Raw genomic sequence first — 23,200 nt, 5'->3', positions numbered from 1 at the left:
CACGCAATGAAGTTATGAAACAATGAATGTGCACAAATTGACGGGAGAGAGCTCATTCTGGAGAGAGAAGTGCATTGTGCAGCCGTCCTCCCATTCTTGGACTGTGCCATCCCTGTGGCCTCAGCAATGGCTTAGTCTTGGCCTTCGCAATGGATTAGTTCACTGAGATGGGCGCGAATAAGACAGGTGTCTCGTGTGCATTTAAAAATATATATTTATCTCAGCAAAAAAAAAGATACATCCCTTTTTCAGGATCCTGTCTTTCAAAGATAATTCGTAAAAATCCAAATAACTTCACATATCTTCATTGTAAAGGGTTTTAAACACTGTTTCCCATGCTTGTTCGATGAACAATTAATGAACATGCACCTGTGGAACGGTCGTTAAGAGACTTAAAGCTTACAGACAGTAATGAAAATATAAGACACTAAAGAGGCCTTTCTACTTTATATACATATATATTTACTACTGCTCGACTAAAAATCTTGTTCGACCAGCAGCCTATCAACCAAACAATCGACCAGTCGAATAATTGGGGTGAGCCCAAGTACTCCCTTAAGACATTTGCTTGGAAAAACGAGAAAAAAGCTGAAATAGTATCTGTCCATTTTGATACTCCGTAGCCACTATACACTTCTTCAAAATAGTCACAATTAATCGAATAACTTAAATGACATTAATTTGACTGTTTTTGCCGAGGGGATCTTAGTCGTGTGTTTATACATCTAACTAAGCTGTATAATTCTAAATGAAAACGACTAGTCTCTTGTTGCATGACCAAGACCTTACTGAAGAATCCCTACTGTTGACCAGTCTTGTTCGGCTAGCAGCCTATCGACCAAACGGTCCCCAACGAAGGAGCGTGGACGTCGGCTACGGGAAACTTCGGCTTGCCTCCAGAAATTTTTTTTGTGCCCGAACAACCGAAAAACCTTTACCCAAAACAAATTAAAAACGTCAGAATATATGCACAAACTCTTCCTATTTTTTGGTGGAGGGCTGGGAAACATGCGGACGCCATTAGTCTGCTTACTAGTTGGTGTAAATACAGTTCTCTCTCGCCGTAGTGAGTGATGCTAGGCTGCAAGTGTTTTGTCTTTTCTTATCAAGTTGTGGCGAAAATAAATAATGTTAGACGTTAATCACTAGTTAGTTGGCTAATAAATGTACTGAGTCTGAGCAAACGTAGCTGACTTGTACAGCCTGATATTAGTGCTGGTGTAGGTCTAAATCAACAGGTTTGTGCAGCAGTTTCTTCTAAATCAAGAGAAGAATAGGTGAAGAATTAGCTAGCTACATGAAGTAAAGTAAAACATTTTAATGTTGGGTCCCCCTGGGAAACACTAACCAACACTAATGGTTCCTACTGTGGCACAATAACTCCTCACTGGCTTTTTACATTCATTGTAATGTCAAACACTGTATTTAAATTACCCACTCATTCTATATAAAAAAAGTAAACGATACCACAAATTTTTTTCTCTCCAAAAAGTAGATGAATAGACAAATAGTGCCCACTTGTATTCTAATTATAGAAATAGATTAGTTATATTTTCATGATTCCAGCAGTCCACCCATGTGTTTTGACCTAAATTGCATTTGCAATATTTAGTTAAAAAATAAGGCCTAGATTTTTTTGTTGTTGCCCATATCGTGCAGCCCTCCGTGGCAGTATGGAAATTCAGAAATGTATGAAAATTGTGGTTGAAATTTGTTTTTATACTGTTAAATCAGAATGGAGAAAGACCCATATGAAATCCCTTAGAATTTGTATTGCCACTCTAGGGTCATGCAGTACTCGTAAAGCAAATGTAGAACTTTTATTATTCAAAAACCATAAAGTACCGTCAAAAAAATGTGAAAAATATTGTGACATTTTTTGTTGTTGACATTTTCACCCAGCCCTAGTTTGTGGTGGAGTAGACTTGACCAGACAGTATGAACTATATATTCAGCTTTGAGTTTTTGTTTGAGACAGACCCTTTTGGGTTCACTGAGGTACCAGTCTACCATGATAATAGGCAAAAAACTATAGGTAGTGAAGTCCTCCCTTCATTTCTCTCGGCTGTTTCCATAGATCAACGCTGTCTACCCAGGTTTGTGTCTCAGCTATGGCCTTATTTATTTTTATCTTTAAAGAGCTGCATCTGTCTGGGCACAGCGATATGGACACATCCCAGTGAAAACTCACTGTTCTAGGGGTGTGGGGTGGGTGGCCACAGGCAGAGATGGTGACCTCCTCTCTGCAGCTCAACCAGCACTGTAGTGTCTGAGCCTGTTACTCAGCGGGTGGTGATGTCACCCTTCTGATCATGTGAACTAGCAAGAGTCTTCAAGAGGGGGGAGGGGGGGGGAGGGGCGGTGTGGCTGCTGTTGGTGGCATGCATCCTGTCTTTTCCTCCATATTTGGTTCTCGCTGGCCTCAGTCATCCTGTGCTGCAGAAGCAGCTCTGCTACTGTGCTCCGTGGATCTAATCCGGCCCAGTTCTAGATCGGGCTTCTGTCCGAAATAACTAGTGCTTTTTAAAAAGAATAAACCAGATTTATTTGGTATCTTTTCATGTCTGCCGCGTGAGGATTTAATAAGCACTTCTCACATGCTCTAATTAAGCTCTCAGACAGACGTCCCATTTGTAGGTTGCTTGCTTTGATTATATTGTTTGTGGCAACTGGGATGTTTAATCCAATTCCAAATGTTAGCTGGTTAGCTGTGCTTCTTACCGTGGCTTGCAACACAGCTGAGCACAGTACAAACGTACTACGTGTCCTAGAGTAGCAACATGATTGGCTAGCAGTGGCCCTGTTCCATTCCGTCTCCTTCTGGTGGCTCTCTGCTCACTAACAGGGTTGGATGGATATTGCCCCCCCCCCCCCCGTGTACAGTGTTTAAGACCTTGGTGCTTACGTGGCACCGTGCTTATTAATAGCCCCCATATCGTGTTTTTGTTTGTTTGTTGTTGCTGATTTTCAGGGACTGCACTGAGAATGAGGCTTTGGTCTCCACCTGAAGAGGTTTGGAGGGGATGGAGGGGGCTATGAGTATGAGGGAGTGACGCAAGGTGGATAGAGGGACGCTGGTTTGGGGGGGAAGCGTCCATGACAGCTGGCTAATGCTAATCATTGCCTCTGGCTGTGTGTGCACGACTGCAGAGACTTGCTCTGATCTTGACTGCAGGGAGGGAGAAATGGACTGAGGGAGACAGACGGCGGTGATTGAGAGAGAGGGCGACTGGGCATAGTGCTGCATTTCCCAGGAGCTGTCACAGGGCTGCAGCCCCACGTGGTTGATGATCCCTCACAGGTGGAGGTTGGACCAGAGCGGCTTGCTGCTAGGCTGAACACACACACACTGGAGTGGTGTAACAGAACACTTATCAATGCTCTCACGGGGTTGAGCAGGTTGAGCACACTGCTGTACTTCCTTTGAAGTCCTAACTACACACACACACACCACACGGTCATATATATATATATACATACATACATACATACATACATACATACATACATACATACATACATACATACATACATACATACATACATACATACATACATTTATTTATTTTACTAAAAGTGTAATTGTTTCAACTTCTTTACTTTTGGAAAAAAAGACAAACACCTGATATCGATCTGGAGACATCATTTCAACTTTGTTTTACAGTGTAAAACTTCCCATCAGCTAAACTGAAATTGTATTAAAATATGAACAGAGGCTCTATGTATCATATTCCAGGTAATTACATGTTATTTCTGATAATGCACGGTTGGTTCTGCCTTATCGCTGGTGTTCTGCAGTACAGGCTACAGCAGGGATCATCAACTACATACCACCTCTACCCCTTCTCTACCCTCTCTCTCCTTCCCTACCCTCTCTCTCTCTCCTTCCCTACCCTCCCTCTCTCCCTCTACCCTCTCTTTCCTTCTCTACCCTCTCTCTCCTTCCCTACTCCCCCTCTCTCCCTCCTCTACCCTCTCTCTTTCCTTGTCTACCCTCTCTATGGCCCCCCCCCCCCCAAAAAAAATAATTTTGTGTGCCTGTTGCTGACCCTGAACCACTGATTAGCCAGTGCGACTTACATGAGAAATTGGAGTTAAGTGCCTAGCTGAAGGGCGAATCAACAGATTTTTCACCGAGTTGGCTTGGGGCTTTGAACCAGCGACCTTTCGGGTTACTGGCCCAACGCTCTTAACTGCCAGGCTACCCCCTTGGTATAGGCCATTCGAGACGTAGCCCGTCTTCTCACAGCTGTCCTTTTTTTAAATATCATCTGATTTGCTTGGAGCACAGTGTTGACGGCGTGCCTAATACCCACATGGGATACATAGTTCACCACTGAATACACCATCCCTGAGTTTGGTCCGTGTTCAGAGAACTGTTTTGAAGAGAGGGCATGTAACAAGTCAAGCTTTTTTCTTTTCTCAATCCCTCTGGACTGTTTGGTGAAACTGTATTACTGCGGTCCCTGGATCATTTTACTCTCCTGCGTCTTAACCTTAGGCTGTTTGTTGCTTTTGTTCCAATGGCTTTATTATCTTTTTCAAAGACCGAGACCCTTTTGGCACAGTTCTTTAATCAGTGTGACAAAGAGTTTGAGTGCTACTGCTTAAGTATGAAACGCACTATGTTAAGACCTTATCTTTGTTTCAGCATTATTTTAATTTTTTTTTTTAAAAATACATTTTTTGTTTGAAAGGTCTTACTGAAAACCCTCTGAGTTCACTATCAGCTTCGCTGATAACATTTAGGATTTTGAGAACTGGGGACATTTATCTTTTGAAAGTTAATGTTTAATCTTTTTTTTTTTTTTTGACCAGAGTACATGCACCTTTATAAAAAAAAAAAATGAGACTGGCTTGTTGCCGAGGGTAAGGCTGTTGCCTGAAAATCAGTCGCTTAGGTGGTGTAATAAAAGCAAATTCTAGTTGGGCTGTCCGGCATAAGTTCTTGCGATAGAAAACGATTGGTGTCATCAGCTTTTGGCACGTCAATACCTTTTTATCTAATAAATAGTTGAGGAAACCATGTTGTAAGCACATGGCAATCAACATAGGCCTATAACACCCCTCCCGCCGTGCGCACAACTGTTTGCCCAATATATCAGGTCAGAAGCGTTCAAGTTCTTTGACAGCCATTACCTTCGACTGTGGAACTCTCGGGTAATTCCCCCACCCCCCACCACCCCCTTATCAAAAAGGTCAGGAGGTTATTGGAGAGGGTCATAGTAAAACTTAAATTACCAGTTCTGTGCTCCCCCTTTTAGTCCTATGAGTTCAGTTCACCCTGCCCTCACGCCTCGTCGCTCTGGATATGTCCCAGTTGGCTCGGCTTCTCCTTTTTTCATGTTCGGTAACCACACATTCTTTTATTCAGAGGTGAAAATCTGTCGCAATCTTATTAGAGTCGAGATGAATATGATGAAATCTACAGATGGGTTTGAGGCGTCACTACAGACCCGGGTTTGATCCCGGGTCTGTGTTGTCGTGACCGGAAGACCCATGAGGCGGCGCACAATTTGGCCCCGGTTTAGGGGAGGTTCTTGGCTGGGATGTCCTTGTACCCATCGCTCTCTAGCGACTCCCTGTGGCAGGCCAGGCTCAGTGCACGCTGATACGGTCGTCAGTTGTACGGTGTTTCCTACGACACATTGGTGCGGCCGGCTTCCGGGTTAAGCGAGCAGTGTGTCAAGAAGCAGTGTGGCTTGGCAGAGTTGTGTTTTTGGAGGACGCATGGCTCTTGACCTTCGCCTCTCCCGAGTCCGTATGGGACTTGCAGAGATGGGACAAGACTGTAACTACCAATTAGATATCACGGAATTGGGGTAAAAAGATGTAAAAAAAGAAATGACATGCATGCTTGGGAAGGGTTTTGGCAGAAGATGGGCATAGAATACTACTGCCTCAGAATAGAAACGATGCAGTTTGTTTCCCTACTGGTCTTGGCTCTGTTCACCTGAATCCTCATTCATTAGTGCACAGGTAGTACCTCCCTGTTTCAGTCCATTTTCTTCCGTTCGTTACCTAGGTAAATATGACCCTGTCCCAGCTCGTAACGCGGGATGCCGTGAGCACTACCACCTGTTTGAGAGTACTGCGGCCATCAGCACTTTTCACCACAACTGCTATTAATAACAAGACTCTTACTGACAGACAGCATTTCGTCGAAGCGAGGTGGCACATTGTAGTTATTAGCCATCCTCTGCTACCAATGTTAACTCGAAATGACACAACGACAAGGTTCCAGTTTAACAAAGTTTACTATACCGTATGAACACCCTCAAAGGTCGCCATTACACTCAAGGCTAGGTCCATCAACGACAAGACTTCCTGCGCATGCGCACTCTTGACTGAGTGATAGCCCCGTAATAACAGAAATATAGGGATACTTAACATGAACTTAACAGCCATCAGCACTTTTCACCAGAACTGCTATTAAGAAGACTCTTACTGATAGACAACATTTGCAAAGTTAAACAGGGAAATTCCCTTACAAAGATTAGGAAATTAGCTGTAATCTACGCAGTAAGTGTAGCTAGTGTTAGTGCTGCAATGACTCTTAACCAGTTCATCTTACCGATGAACATATAAAGCGATTTGAGTGGTATACAGTTCCTAAGTTGACGTTGTAATTAAGAACACAGGATAGGGGGGTGTACTCCTCCTCCTACTCATTGTAGCTGTCGGTCGGTCACCATGCCGATCTTTAGTTGCTGATCGGTGGATTTGTTAATCCACATGAAAGGATTGTAATGCTGTATGAGTCTAATTTTAAATCTGTACATTGAAACACACAAGAAAAGTTAATCTCGTGCTGTTTTTCCCCCCGTCCTTGATTACAATTATATTTTTATCAAAACTATGAAATTATGCATATGGAATCATGTAGTAACCAAAAAAGTGTTAAACAAATCAAAATATATTTTAGATTCTTCAAATAGCCACCCTTTGCCTTGATCGGAGCTTTGCATGCTATTGGCATTCTCTCAACTAGCTTCACCTGGAATGCTTTTCCAACAGTCTTGAAGGAGTTCCCACATATGCTGAGCACTTGTTGGCTGCTTTTCCTTCACTCTGCTGTCCAACTCATCCCAAACCATCTCAATTGGGTTGAGGTCGGGTGATTGTGTAGGCCAGGTCATCTGATCCAGCGCTCCATCACTCTCCTTCTTGGTCAAATAGCCCTTACACAGCCTGGAGGTGTGTTGGGTCATTGTCCTGTTGAAAAACAAATGACAGTCCCACTAAGCGCAAACTAGATGGGATGGCGTATCGCTGCAGAAGGCTTTGGTAGCCGTGCTGGTTAAGTGTGCCTTGGAATTCTAAATAAATCACAGACAGTGTCACCAGCTAAGCACCATCACACCACCACCTCCATGCTTCACGGTGGGAACTACACATGCGGCGATCATCTGTTCACCTACTCCGCGTCATACAAAGACATGGCGGTTGGAACCAAAAATCTCAAATTTGGACTCATCAGAACGAAGGACAGGTTTCCACCAGTCTAATGTCCATTGGTCATGTTTCTTGGTCCAAGCAAGTCTCTTTTTGTTATTATTATTCATGTCTTAAAGTAATGATGGACTGTAATTTCTCTTTGCTTATTTGAGCTGTTCTTGCCATAATATGGACTTGGTCTTTTACCAAATAAGGCTATCTTCTGTATACCACCCCTACCATGTCACAACACAACTGATTTGGCTCAAACGCATTAAGAAGGAAAGAGATTACACAAATTAACTTTTAACAAGGCACACCTGTTAATTGAAATGCATTCCAGGTGACTACCTCATGAAACTGGTTGAGAGAATGCCAAGAGTGTGCAAAGCTCTCATCAAGGTAAAGGGTGGCTACTTTGAAGAATCTCAAATATAAAATATATTTTGATTTGTTTCACACTTTTTGGGTTACTACATGATTCCATATGTTATTTCATAGTCTTGATGTCTTCACTATTATTCTACAATGTAGAAAATAGTGAAAATATAGAAAACCCTTGAATGAGTAGGTGTTCAAACTTTTGACTGGTACTGTACTCAGTACATTCAGACCCCCTTGACTTTTTCCACATTTTGTTACGTTACAGCCTTAACTTCTCTGGGATATGTGGGATGGCCAAAATCCAGAAAAAATGTAGCGCGCCAAATTCAAATATATTACTATAAAAATCAATCTTTCATGAAATCACACATGAAAGACACCAAATTAAAGCTACACATGTTGTGAATCCAGCCAACACGTCTGATTTCAAAAAGGATTTAACGGCGAAAGCACCCCAAACGATTGTTAGCTCAGCACATAGCCACAGAAAAACACAGCCATTTAAAAGATAGTAGTCACAAAAAGCAGAAATAGAGATAAAATGAATCACTAACCTTTGATGATCTTCATCAGATGACACTCATAGGACATCATGTTACACAATACATTTATGTTTTGTTCGATAATGTGCATATTTATATCCACAAATCTCGGTTTACATTGGCGCCATGTTCAGAAATGCCTCAAATATCCAGAGAAATTGCAGAGCCACGTCAAATAACAGAAATACTCATCATAAACTTTGAAAGATACATGTTTTACATAGAATTAAAGATACACTTGTTCTTAATGCAACTGCTGTGTCAGATTTAAAAAAAACTTTCCGTAAAAAGCACACCATGCAATAATCTGAGACGGCGCTCAAAAATAACAAAATTTCTCCGCCATGTTGGAGTCAACAAAAATATGAAATTACATCATAAATATTCCCTTACCTTTGATCATCTTCATCAGAATGCACTCCCAGGAATCCCAAAAGTAGCTACTTTTGCTAGCATGTTTAGTGCACATGTCCAAACGCTCGCGCAGATGCAGGCGAACTCGGACGAAAACTTCAAAAAGTTATATAACAGGTCGAATAAACTGGTCAAACTAAGTAGAGAATCAATCTTCAGGATGTTGTTATCATAACTATCCAATAACGTTCCAACTGGAGAATTCCTTTGTGTCTCTAGAAGTTATGGAAAGCAAGACGATATCGTTTGGAACACGCGTGACCAGGAACTGGCATTCTGCCAGACCAATGACTGAAACACCTCCCATCCGGCCCCACATCACACTAGAGGCTTCATTTCACGTTCTACAGACTGTTGATATCTAGTGGAAGGCGTCGGAAGTGCAAACAGATCCATATCTTACAGGGAATTGAATAGGCGATGAGTTGAACATTGACCAGTCTCAGAATTCTCACTTCCTGTTTGGATTTTTTCTCAGGTTTTTGCCTGCCATATGAGTTCTGTTATACTCACAGACATCATTCAAACAGTTTTAGAAACTTCAGAGTGTTTTATATCCAATAGTAATAATAATATGCATATATTAGCATCTGGGACAGAGTAGGAGGCAGTTCACTATGTGAAAATGCTGCCCCCTATCATAAAGAAGTTAATGTAACAATTTACACAATAGCTCATAATGACAAAGCAAAAACATATATTCTTTTGAAATTAAAAAAACCCCAGCCTAAAACCCCAAACGGCAAGCAATGCAGATGTAGAATCACGGTGGCTAGGAAAAACTCCCTAGAAAGGCAGGAACCTAAGAAGAAACTTAGAGGAACCAGTCTGAGGGGTGGCAAGTCCTCTTCTGGCTGTGCCGGGTGGAGATTATAACAGAACATGGCCAAGATGTTCAAACATTCATAGATGACCAGCCAAATAATTATCACAGTGGTTGTAGAGGGTGCAACAGGTCAGCACCTCAGGAGTAAATGTCAGTTGGCTTTTCATAGCTGATCAAGTGGCTTTGGCTCTAGGAAGTGTCTTTGTGGTTCCAAATGAATGATGGAGGCCAATGTGTTCTTGGGGACCTTCAATGCAGTAGAATTTTGTGTCTGTGTGTGTACCTTTCCAAATCCTGTCCAATCAATTGAATTTACCACAGGTGGTCTCCAATCAAGTTGTAGAAACATCTCAAGGGATGATCAATGGAAACAGGATGCACCTGAGCTTAATTTCTAGTCTCAAAGCAAAGGGTCTGAATACTTTTGTAAGTAAGGTATTTCTGTTTTTGTGGAAAAGGTAAAGGGGTCTGAATACTTTCCCAATGTACTATGCATGCAAACATACAAGCTGATTTAAAGAAGTGAGCACGAATAGGTCATGTCCTGCTATAGTTTGAAATTCATAACTCTTAGTGGAGGGCAGGCCCAACACAGAAATCCCACTCCACACACACACACACTTCTGTTCACACATTTTCTTTGTAAGTGGCTTTGGCAGAGTTATTTTTTTTAACTTCTCACTGTGTGTCTGGCTTTGTCCGAGGCCATGATTGCCAGTAAGGAGATTTATACAGATTTGCACGGGTTGTCAACAGCTCAGCAACTGAGCAGAGCGCTACACGACCTCACCAGCTCAATGCTTCCTTCTTAGCTTCCTTATGGTAGTCAGATGTGCGACTACTTTCGCAGCCATCAGGTTCACAATGGACAGGCTTTGGGGAAGAGTACAGTATGGTCTACATAATCAGATGAATGTGAACTCCGGTCAGGTGCAGTACTTTCACGGTCAGTCCTAATTCAACTTAAACACAGTGCAGTCTTTTAGTGGTTCAGTTTCTGCAGTATCACCAGAGCACATAATTTCAAACAGTCCCATGCTGTTACTTATGCCTATATCAAGAGTTGACTGTGAATGCTTTCGTAATGCCCACTCGCACATAAACGCTGCACCCCGCACATTGACTCTGTACCGGTACCCCCCTCTGTATAGCCTCGCTACTGTTATTTTACTGCTGCTCTTTAACTATTTGTTTACATTTTTTACTTCTCTTTTCTTTTAACTTAACCAACGATGCTGTTTTAAGAAAAATAAGTGTTAAGGGCTTGTCAGTAAGCATTTCACTAAGGTCTACGACACATGTTGTATTTGGCACGTGACAAATAAAATTTGATTTGACCTTATTCCCTATATAGTACACTACTTTTAACCTTTGACCTATGGAAACCATTGGAGGACTGAAGGTTTAGCAGCTTCATAATGTGATGTTATAACCCCCTAAGTGAGATATCAGACAGGCTCAATAATGGGCTGTTATAACCACCTAAATGAGATATCAGACAGGCTCAATAATGGGCTGTTATAACCACCTAAATGAGACATCAGACAGGCTCAATGATGGGCTGTTATAACCCCCTAAATGAGACATCAGACAGGCTCAATGATGGGCTGTTATAACCCCCTAAGTGAGATATCAGACAGGCTCAATGATGGGCTGTTATAACCCCCTAAATGAGACATCAGACAGGCTCAATGATGGGCTGTTATAACCCCCTAAATGAGACATCAGACAGGCTCAATGATGGGCTGTTATAACCCCCTAAGTGAGATATCAGACAGGCTCAATAATGGCCACTAAGAGTGTGCAAAGTTGTCATCGAGGCAAAAGGTACTTTGAAGAATCTCAAATATAAAATATTTTTTGATGTGGTTTAACACTTTGTTGTTGTTATTACACGATTCCTTGTGTTATTTCATAGTTTTGTCTTCACTATTATTCTACAATGTAGAACATTTTTAAAAGAAAAACCCTTAAATGAGTAGGTGTTCACTGGTACTGTACATTTTAGTTAAGTGTTGCATTTTGTGCACAGAATTAGCATAAAAAAAAAAAAAAAAAATGAAGAATGTGGTCCACTAGATAGAGAATAGGGAGCCATTTGTGAGCCTGTGACTCGCTTTGACCCGGGAGGTGTTCCTTCTGCTAACGCCATGCGCCATCGGATATCCTCCTCACTGACACACAACGTATTCCTAGTTTGTTCTGCTAGTGGAATTGAAGGGGATTAAAAAATATGAATACATGGCTCCGTGACTGTGTGTAGTTATTCGTTTTTTTTTTTTAGGAGACTCGTTAAATCCTAAAGACGACCCAGGTCTGCTTCCCAAATGGCACCCTGTTCCCTATACATTGTGTTACTGCTGTCCAGAGCCCGTAAGGTTTTGATCCAAAGTAGTGTACTACATAGTGAACGAGGTGCTATTTGGGACGCTTCCAAGAGGTTATGTAGAACTCTTAAAAAATATATATGTTTTTAGCCTGTTTTTATTGATGGCTGTACAAGGCAGACTTGTGTTGTGATGTCCACCATCTTTTGTTGTTTCTACAGAGCTGCCGCCCACGACAGGCCCGGCCAAGGTGGTGAAGGCCCCAAATCCCCGGCCTCGGAGAGGAGGAAAGGTAACAATCCACCTACTGCTGGCCAATCCATTGCCTGTGTGTGTGTATCTAGAAACAGGCCATGCTTTCTGGTATGCAAATGATAGAAACCATTTAAAGAGCTTCATTCACACAGCTTGGATTTTTTCTCTCTTCCCTTTGTTGTAAATGATGACCTTTTCTGGGCCACACCTTGTTGATTGATTGTAGTGGAGCTTTAACATGATCAGCATAAAGTCATGTTGGCTTCCGGAATGGCACCCTATCCCCTATATGGTGCACTCCTTTTAAATGGGCCCCCTCTTGTCTTTTTCTCTCTGTCCATATGGGGCTTGGTCAAAAGTAGTGCACTATATAGGGGTTAGGGTCCCATTCGGGACAAACAATCTAAACAGTGTTACATTCCTTGGATGCTTTAAAAAAATATATTTTTTAGGTTGGAGATTTTGGCGATGCTATGAACTGGCCAACACCAGGGGAGATCGCAACTAAAGAGACGCAGGTAAGTCAGAGCCCGGAGATAGATCTGCTAACAGACACGCACACACAGACACACACACACACACCAGTGGCCAGTTGCGTAGGGCACAGTGCTGTTTCCAGTAGTAGTGAACACATAGCCTCTCTAGATATCAGGTTTTCCTCCCACAATAAAAAAATAATTAAAATTCCTATTTTAAAAAGTCTGTACGTAACAGAAGGTACGCTTGGCATAGAGAAACTACTTCACCACCTTAATCCGCTTGAATTAAATAGTAGCTAGCAAGATGGAGGGAGATCGAGGTGTTTGTATTTTTTATTTTTTTTTAAGAGTGCATTTCACAGGTGGGTAGTTGGCATCAACTACCTTCACTTAAACCAAGATTTTTCCTGAAATATCCTCGGTTTTGAATCGCAACGTTCTGGCATGTCTGCCTCCGTTATTTGTTTGAGAGAGTTGTCTGTCTGAAGAGAACCCACCCCAGAATATATATATATATTTCTTATCCAAGTTGACGAAAGAGTCCGTCATTGAAACTAGAGCCCTAGTTACTGCTGTTGCCTAGGGTCGGGTTTTTGGAGACTAGAGAACACGCAGCTCTTGTTTATTAAGAAGGTTACAGGACCTCTACAGACACGACAGCCTCAACCAGTCTTAACCAGTCACCTTGACTTATCAATGAATAATACCTCTTAGAGCAGGAGACTTGTTCTAGCTTCTCATTGGTGGGGAAACAACGGTGTGCAGGCTAGGCGGAGACGCAGAGTTTGTGGAACGACACAGGAGAGGAGAATAGTCACTAGGAGGGGAGGACGAGACGTAAATAAAGTTGGCTCTCTATTCCCCCCTGATTATGATGCCGCTGTGGGTGTTTTGTGGTGGGGGGAGGGGGGGTGTAATTGTAGAACGCTTTCAGACAAGTGGACCCGACTGGCTCTTAGGTTGCTAGTTAGCAACACAGTGGGACTACGTGAGGCTGCGCATAGCATGATTGGGTTCTCTTAAATGGCACCCTATTCTCTACATAGTGTGGAAATTTGTCTATTTTGAGAGCACACTTGACTATGGCCCTGCAGTTAGAAAAATACCCCTCTTTCCCCTTCCCAGAAAAATACCCCTCTTTCCCCTTCCCGAGAGGTATAGGACCCCCCCGCCCCTACCCCGAGAGATCGACTTGAGGGCAAACATGAACTCCAAGACTCAGCACTGCAGGCTTAAATACACATCTGAGACTGGTAGAGGGGCTCTGAGCTATAGCGGTGCAGTCACCTGAGTCATCCATACGTTCCAACCTTCATTTCCCCCCAGGTGCTGGGTACCACGGACGGAGGATGCAACTCATTTGTGACCTCTTACAGTAGCATATCCCTGCAGGCTATTTCTGACAACTGGGATCGGGGAGATAGTTTCTCACTGGCAGAGTGACCCCAAGTATTAAACCCCTTTTTTAGACAGGTGGGGGGAGTGAGGAGCGGCTGCTCTGCGTACGTTCTGCCAGGCTAGCGTAGGCCTGAGGAGATGTAGGTCAGAGCAGGGCCAGGAATAACCAGGCCTGGACGGGTCCCTATAGATGGGATGTCCTTTTAGGGATCCCCACAATAACCCCAGGACATCTGCTGCTATTCTGGGGGGTTGTCGGCAACCAAACCTTTCCAAACGCTGCTTAATCAGTCAGTTACTTGGGAAAAAATTAGGTATCAGAATTTGATATTTTTGTACTTTTTTAAAGCTTTTAAAATAGGTTGGTTGTTTTTCCCAGAAAGGCTGTGAAGGTTTTGGTTCAGTACTGCAATGAAACTAAAGCTTTAGTATTGTCATTACCATGTCCCCAAGGGCCATTGTATCTTTTGCTAAGACAACTTCACTGCCCATAATTTCCTCTGAGAATTGTTCAGTTATTTTAGGTGGTTTTCTAGATTTGGTTGGAATTGAGGTTAACACGATTAAAAGGTTGTGTTGTACTCAGTGGTTAGGTTTGTGTTGGGTGGAGGGCCCGACTGTAGGATGCCACACCTCAACTATCACATCCCTCCCCAGACGCCAAACCTTTATTCTCCATTCTGTGACGTTTTGTAAAGTCTTTTAGAATCATGAATATTAGAATCACCTGTAAAATGAGAATATTTTCTGTAGAATTCTGCCCATAGAATTTTCTGTAGAATTCTGTCAGCAAATTTCTATAGAATGAATCAGCATTCTTTAGTTTTAGAGGACATCTCATAAGCAGTCTCATAACAATGATGAATTACATACAATTTTCAAAACACACTCCAGTTACATGGCATTGAAACACAGGCATATACATCATCATCATCATCTTATCATTGTCTCTGTGTGTGTTGTTGAAATGGCATTTAAAAATATATATTTATTTTCATCCAGGACGCAATACTGTAATTGTGATTTGCGCCCTTATCCTAAAAATACCTTCCCTTCTGTCCCCCCTGTGCTCAGATTGAAGTTGTGACTGGGATTGTGTCATGCCCCATGCCTGTCAGGCAGGTCAGAGAGGTGAGCTCCCCACGGAGATCCCCAGTAAGTTCACCCTTCACATGGACCTGAAAGCCGCCTGGTCTAGGATCCTCCACCGCCTCCTTGGCTTCCGTAGAACCTGAATGACCTGAAACAAAGGATACTCCGTAGGAGTATAGTGGTTGTGACGTTAACCAATCAAAAAGCTTGCTGGGGAATTTATAATAATAATAATTGGAGACGGTTGCACGCACCCTGATTTTTTTTTTTTTAAAGCCAACTCCTGGGTTGAACAGAACTATGGAGACCCAGCATGAAAATGGTTTAGTCCAACCGTAGACGTAATGTGGGTCTGTGCAACCAGCAGTTTGTGGATGCCCAGAAGGAGTATGATGGTGGAACGGCTTGCTGGTGGGGTGAACATAGCCATTGGAAAGCTTGATGAGTGGTATTGATTTAACTTCCAATCACACACAAGGAATCAGTATTTCATCAGAAATTGGGTATCAGGTTTGCAGTGGCCACAGGAAATTAGCATTATATTAGGTATTCAGTGCTCGGTGGACGTTAACTTCCCATTTTAGGCTATTGGTTTTCCGTTAGTTGCTCATTCATACTTGGTAATGTTAACAGCTCTTCTGGTTCCTGTTCAAAAACAGAAAAGTGTACAGTATTTCTATTTGAATGTGATTTTACAAAGGTTTGTATAGCAAGTGAGTTATCTAACACATTTGAATGGACATCTCTATTCCAGTGCTTTGTTAGGGGGGTCTTTGCTCACCAAGTGACTGTTCTTTTTGTTGTTGTGTGGATTACTTTCATTTTTTGCGACATGAAGAAGAAAAAGGGAGAGAGAGAAAGAGAAAGAAAAAACAACTACGTTTTGAAATGCGTGTAGTACAAGTGTGAAAAAACGACTAGGCCTTGTCTTGCCAAACTAACCCTTTAACTGGATGCTTTGCATGGGGCTTCCTATGCAAAGTGCCCTGATAGAAGTTATTTAACTTAGTGAGTGAGCTCAAACATCCAAGTGAACTAAACTTGCATTTTAATTTGACTAAGTCTCAAAATGGACACGCTGCATGACTAATTGAGCAGAGGTGATTAAACACAGGATCTGCAACTGTCTCTAGGCAGCTCTCTGGCCATGTTAAGACTTTTGGCAGTTAATGCTGTTTTTCTATTCTGATCATGGAATTCCGAACACATCGTGTGTCTCTACACTTAGGTTTAAATGTGTCTGACATATCCACATAGTGGATTCCCTTTTTCCCTGCACTGTTTTCAAATACAAGTATGCATACTGCAAATGGTGGAATAGGCTAAATATGATGACACAACTTGATGGCAGTAGCTAACCTCTGTAGCAACGTTAAAGGGATTGCAAACAGGTTACCATAACTGTTGCCAAACAAATATTTTTTCTAAATATTAGCTTGCTGGCTAGCAAAACATGTTCCTCACACGCTAGGAATGTATTTCTTCAACATTATAATGAAAATGAGCATGTCGCATAAATGAAATCTGAAAATGTATTAAATAAAACAAATTGGACTGAGACTGGACCGTTCAGGATAATCCACCCCAGTCTTCTGAATGTCTAACCCTGAGGTAGACAATTAAACCATTTTTATACCGAAGACGCACCAGAATAGCTTCCAAGAGGCGTTGAGGTTTCCTGAGTGGTCCAGTCTCAATCTTGACTTAAATTTGCTTGAAAATCTGAGACATGGTTTGAATGTGTTCTGACCTGCCAGGCTCGTTTTTTAATTTTTTTTAAACTTAAAGTTCAAATTAGCTAAACCATAGTCTGTCACATCACATAACCATCGACGACGGCTGACCGAACATCATCGCTACACGATGCTATCGTAATATCTCCCAACCCTACTCACTAATCTTAACCCCAGGACAGGTTGTGTCCCAGAACAAGAAGGAATAGAAAGGTATTTATTTGCTGGTTTCTTTCCCCATGTTGTACTTTTTAAGAGCACCACACGGGGTGAATCCTAACTTCTCCCATGTTAGCTAGGTTTCCATCCAATTGGCGACAGATTGTCATGCTAATATTCTAAACTCGTTTTGATCAGCTGGACAATTGGATGTAAAAACAATTTAAACAGAGCCATGTTGGTTTAAAAAGCTGACTCTTCCAAATGAAAATGGATCACTTTTTTCAAAATGCAATTATTTCTCTTCCCTATCCCGTGCTATCCAGCTCAATGGTGCTCTGTCGCGGGGGAGGGGAGAGAATCACGTGTGTGTGTGTGGCACAAACGGCAGACTCCACTTGCGAAGCACATGATCTGCAGGTTGAACATGGTGCGATTGTGGACTCCTAAATTGATAGTGCAGTTCGTATATAGGCGATTTTACAGCTAGCTGGCTACTTCTCATGCTGATGTAAACTTTTGTATTGTGTGTAGCAGCTAGCTAGCTAGCTAGCAACATACACTATATACAAAAGTATACGGACACCCCTTCCAATTAGTGGATACGCCTACTTCAGCCACACCCATTGCTGACGGGTGTATAAAATTGAGCAAATAGCCATGCAATCTCCATAGACAAACACTGGCAGTAGAATGGCCTTACTGAAGAGCTGTGACTTTCAACGTGGCACCGTCATAGGATGCCACCTTTCCAACAAGTCCGTTTGTCAAATTTGTGCCCTGTTAGAGCTGCCCCGGTCAGCTGTAAGTGATGTTATTGTGAAGTGGAAACGTCTAGGAGCAACAACGGCTCAGCCGCGAAGTGGTAGGCAGATTCCAGGGGAACACTACCTAGAAAATGCACTCAGATGGCATAAGAACACGGCGTAAGGCAAAATGTGTAGAATTGCAGGAAATTAGCTTTATAGCAGCGGACGACCTTTAACACTGCGCCATTGCCCACACCTACTACCACCCCCCCCCCACACCTACTACTCACCCCACACATACTACCCCCCCCCCCCCCACACCTACTACTCCCCCCCCCTCACCCCACACCTACTACCCCCCCCCACACCTACTACTCCCCCCCCCTCACCCCACACATACTACCCCCCCCCCACACCTACTACTCCCCCCCCTCACCCCACACATACTACCCCCTCACCCCACACCTACTACTCCCCCCCTCACCCCACACCTACTACTCCCCCCCTCACCCCACACCTACTACCCCCCCCACACACCTACTACTCCCCCCCCCCCACACCTACTACTCCCCCCCCTCACCCCACACCTACTACCCCCCCACACCTACTACCCCCCCCACACCTACTACCCCCCCCACACCTACTACCCCCCCCACACCCCACACCTACTACTCCCCCCCCTCACCCCACACCTACTACCCCCCCCACACCTACTACCCCCCCCCACACCTACTACCCCCCCCTCACCCCACACCTACTACCCCCCCACACCTACTACTCCCCCCCTCACCCCACACATACTCCCCCCCTCACCCCACACATACTACCCCCCCCCCCCACACCTACTACTCCCCCCCTCACCCCACACATACTACTCCCCCCCCCCTCACCCACACCTACTACCCCCCCCCTCACCCCACACCTACTACCCCCCCCCCTCACCCCACACCTACTACCCCCCCCCTCACCCCACACCTACTACCCCCCCCCCACACCTACTACTCCCCCCCTCACCCCACACATACTACCCCCCCCCCCCCACACCTACTACTCCCCCCCTCACCCCACACATACTACTCCCCCCCCCCCTCACCCCACACCTACTACCCCCCCCCCCTCACCCCACACCTACTACCCCCCCCTCACCCCACACCTACTACTCACCCCACACCTACTACCCCCCCCCCCCCACACACCTACTACTCCCCCCCCACACCTACTACTCCCCCCCCCACACACACCTACTACTCCCCCCCCCTCACCCCACACCTACTACCCCCCTCAACTACTACCCCCCCCTCCCCCTCACCCCACACCTACTACCCCCCTCAACTACTACCCCCCCCTCCCCCTCACCCCACACCTACTACCCCCCCACCTACTACCCCCCCTCCCCCTCACCCCACACCTACTACCCCCCCCCCCCCCCACACACACACACAAACGCCGCAACTCCAAGAGAAAACGCTAACGTCAAAATGTAATATTTGTTGACAAATATTCTCACATAGTGTTCGTGTTTTTCTCTGTAAATCTTTGGAATGAACGGTTTCGTGTGGTTTCTCCTCAGTGTACTGTAGGTGACCTGTAACCTTAATGTTAGTCTCAAATGGCTCCTTATTTTCTATTCATTGCGTTACTTTTGACCAGGGACCAAATCGAGAATATGGTGCCATTTGGAATACACACTAAGTGATGTTCCTTAACCTGGTTGTTGGGAAGAAAAGAAGAAAAAAACCTGCTGGAAACATTGTACCTTGTGTTAACCTACTCCCCAGGCCCCCAAGAAGCCCGTGGTTAAGAAAGAGTGGAAAGAGAAACGTGACACCAACGAAGAGAGCAAGGAGAACCAGAAGGCCAAGTCGGACGACTCTGGAGAGGAGAAGAACGGAGACGAGGACTCTCAGAAGAATGGACAGAAGAAAAAAGGTGGGTGATTTTGACCTCTTACTCTTTTTAACTAAACTACAGAGTGTATGAAAAGTGCATTTTCACATATTTAGACACCAGAGATGGTGAATATGAGGTTAAAAAGTGGTGTAATTTCCCTTTAAAAAAATATAGTTTTTACAGGGCTCAGGGAAACAGAACCCTGTGCGGTAGGACATCCGACCTGAGGGCTTTTACACAGAACAAATGTTTGTCTGAACACACAAACTATAACAAATAGCCAGTCATTGTGTTAACATCAATGACGTCGTGACTTGATTAACAGTATTCGGGAAAAGCTGTCTCTTGTTTTTAATTTACACTCATGCTGTAGGCCTAAACAATGTAGCAATATCCATTCCCACTTGAGGAAAATTAATCATGTTTACTAAATGTTTTGCATGGTGCAGGCCCCAGTCTGGCTTTGTAGTGACTACTACTCCGAGTCTAACCCTCACGGAGTAGGAGGCGATGCAGGCAGGGGGATGTTTTGGCAGTAATAAAGGGTTGAAATTCCACCGTTCTGCCAGCCAGCGAGTGTTTTCTGACCTTCGGAATGAGGTTTTTCCTCACTGACTAGAGCGAGAGAGGGAGAGCGAGAGACTTGCCTCTTTCTGGCTCTGCAATGCTCTTATTCCCCCTTCCCTTTCACTCCGGGCACCCTGTCTTTAAAAGAGTCCCCTCGGGCAAACGGTTCAGGTCAATCACAACCAAAACCTCCTGTCACCCGAACAGTGTTGCCTTGCCCCCCCCCCCCCCCCCCCCGCGCTGTGGCCCTCACCAACTGCCCACCTGGTCCACGTTTACCTTCCTACTTGGACTATGCACCCTGCACTTTCATCCTGCAACTGTACTCTGTACTGCCTTAGATCTCTGCCACTGACAGACTCTCGTGTGTGTGTGTGCCTCTTTCTGGCTCTGCAATGCTCTTTTTCTCTCTCTCGATCTCCCTCCCTTTATATAAATTTAACATGTAAAGTGTTGGTTTTTAATGAGCTGAAATAAAATTACCGAGAATTTTTCCAAATGCACAACAAATTTTTTTTCTCTCAAATTGTGCACAAATTTGTTTACATCCCTGTTAGTGAACAGTTCTTTTTTGCCAAGATAATCCATCCACCAGACAGGTGTGGCATGCCAAGAAGCAGATTAAACGGCATGATCATTACACAGGTGCACCTTGTGCTGGGGCCAGTAAAAGGCCACTCTAAAATGTGCAGTTTTGTCATACAACACAATGCCACAGATGTCTCAAGTTTGGATGGAGCGTGGAATTGGCATGCTGACTGCAGCAATGTCCACCAGAGCTGTTGCCAGATAATTAAATGTTCATTTTCTCTTCCATAAGACTCCTTCAATGTCGTTTTTGAGAATTTGGCAGTACGTCCAACCGGCCTCACAACCACAGACCACGTGTATCCACGCCAGCCCAGGACCTGCAACCATCCTGCTTCTTAACATGCGGGAGATATATGGTTGTTCCTGTGACTGTAGTCATTTGGCTGACCAAAAATGTCATCCAAAATTCCAAAATGAGCATCACAGCCCTAATCTCTACACATAGTTGTAATTTATAGTGCAGTCTGTAGTGTTTACCTTCAGTGTTCATAGTGCAGTCTGTAGTGTTTATAGCTTCAGTGTTCATAGTGCGGACTCTAGTGTTTACCTTCAGTGTTCATAGTGCAGTCTGTAGTGTTTATAGCTTCAGTGTTCATAGTGCGGTCTCTAGTGTTTACCTTCAGTGTTCATAGTGCAGTCTGTAGTGTTTATAGCTTCAGTGTTGATAGTGTACATACTATATGTGGATATATTGTATTTTTTTGTATATTGTCTCTGACTATGCAGCACCGTTTCACTGATTTGAAATTCGTGTTCATGCAAATGTATTTGGAGAAATAAAGATGATTCGTTATTCTCTCACCTACGCCTTCAGCAGACAGGGCCACGTCACTCTTACTCTCCCAGAGTGCACTGTCAAGAGTGACGTGGCCCTGTGCCTATCTGCTGACGGTGTAGGTGAGAATCACTTCTGTTCAACGTGCTCGCTCTAGTCTCCTGCCCTTGAGCACACTCCACTAACAGAGCACTGACACCGCCAACTGGCCAGAAAGGGTACTACACCTCTGGCAGAATAAAACATGGGCGTCACTGTTCCAGCAATTACAAAACGGATTTGTGCAGAATACAGAGTAAAACGTGAGGTATTTATTTTAGATGTCAGTGTTTTTATCAGATTTCTCAATAGGGTTTACAGTTCCAGCTGTGAAATCTTATAGGACCTAATAGGCCTACCAGGAGAAGTTACAATGTGCTTGTTGAGTGCTGCTCTGTCGTTCCCCCTGCAACATCAACTAGTTTCCTACTATCCCGGTCTGCCTGCATCTCACGCTTGGTCGGACACTAATCAAAACTATTGGTATTGTGTAAATGTGACAGACAGGCGCCGTTCTAACGTGTGTGTGTGTGTGTAGGGAACAAGCACAAGTGGGTGCCTCTGATGATGGAGGTGAAGTCAGAGGGGCCCAGAGAGCGCTCTGCATCCAGGAACAACACCCGACAGAACGAGGTTCCCAGGATGCCCCCCAACAACAGGAACGACCTCCGAGGTGACTGACATCACCCAGCGACAGCCTGACCCCTTATGTCTGCCTGGTTGGGTACCATATGGCACCCTATTCCCTATATAGTGCGCTACTATAGCACCCTATTCCCTATATAGTGCACTACTTTTGACCAGGTTCAGTATTCCCTTCAGAAAATATTCACACCCCTTTACTTTTTCTACATTGTGTTGTTACAGCCTGAATTTAATATAGATTAAATTAATATTTTTTTTGGGGGGGGCATTGATCTACACACAATACCCCAAGTGGAATTGTGTTTTTAGACATTAATTTTACAAATGAAAAGCTGACATGTTGTTAGTCCATAAGTGTTTAACCCTTTTGTTACGGCGAGCCTAAATCAGTTCAGGAGTACAAAATGTGCTTAACAAGTCACACAATAAGTTACATAGACTCATTCTGTGTGCAATATGTGGTTAATGTGATTTTTGATTGACTACCTCATCTCTGTTACCCCACTCGTACAATTATCTGTAAGGTCTCTCAGTCGACCAGTGAATTTCAAAGGAAACCGTTCAGGGATTTCACTGAGGCCAATGGTGACTTTAAAATGGCTGTGATAGGAGAGAACTTGACCTGGTTGTGGTCCGGTCCCAGTTAAATAAAGGTTAAATAAATGTAAAATATATACACACACACACACACAGACTCACAGCTGTAATCGTTGCCAACGGTGATTCTAACATGTATTGATTCAGGGGGTTGAATATTTATCTAATCCAAATTGTTTTTATTTAGTTGTATTTAATTCTTTTTTTATGTTGACATTAGTGTTTTGTGTAGATTGCTGTAAAAAAACACACACTTAACTCTTTTATTTTCACTTTGTAACACAACAAAATGTGAAGTCAA

At 43.7% G+C, this 23,200-nt stretch overlaps 1 protein-coding gene across 5 annotated transcripts in view; it reads left to right on the top strand.

Annotated features, from left to right (window-relative positions):
- Window positions 1–23,200, top strand: part of larp1 (La ribonucleoprotein 1, translational regulator) — a 51,829-nt gene that overhangs the window by 5,799 nt on the left and 22,830 nt on the right. For 3 of the 5 annotated variants that reach the window (XM_039005024.1, XM_039005023.1, XM_039005022.1), the window contains exons 2-6: window positions 12,152–12,222; window positions 12,638–12,703; window positions 15,137–15,217; window positions 19,574–19,724; window positions 22,196–22,330. In XM_039005024.1, coding sequence (XP_038860952.1) covers window positions 12,152–12,222; window positions 12,638–12,703; window positions 15,137–15,217; window positions 19,574–19,724; window positions 22,196–22,330 — 504 coding nt within the window. The remainder of the gene's footprint in view (window positions 1–12,151; window positions 12,223–12,637; window positions 12,704–15,136; window positions 15,218–19,573; window positions 19,725–22,195; window positions 22,331–23,200) is intronic. The other 2 variants (XM_039005025.1, XM_039005026.1) reach the window with 2 other exon arrangements.

This window comes from Salvelinus namaycush, chromosome 12 (genome assembly GCF_016432855.1).
Source record: "Salvelinus namaycush isolate Seneca chromosome 12, SaNama_1.0, whole genome shotgun sequence".
In the NCBI taxonomy this organism is placed as follows: Eukaryota; Metazoa; Chordata; class Actinopteri; order Salmoniformes; family Salmonidae; genus Salvelinus; species Salvelinus namaycush.
The sequence above is the reverse complement of the archived record's forward strand: the minus strand, read 5'-3'. Positions and strand labels throughout refer to the sequence as shown.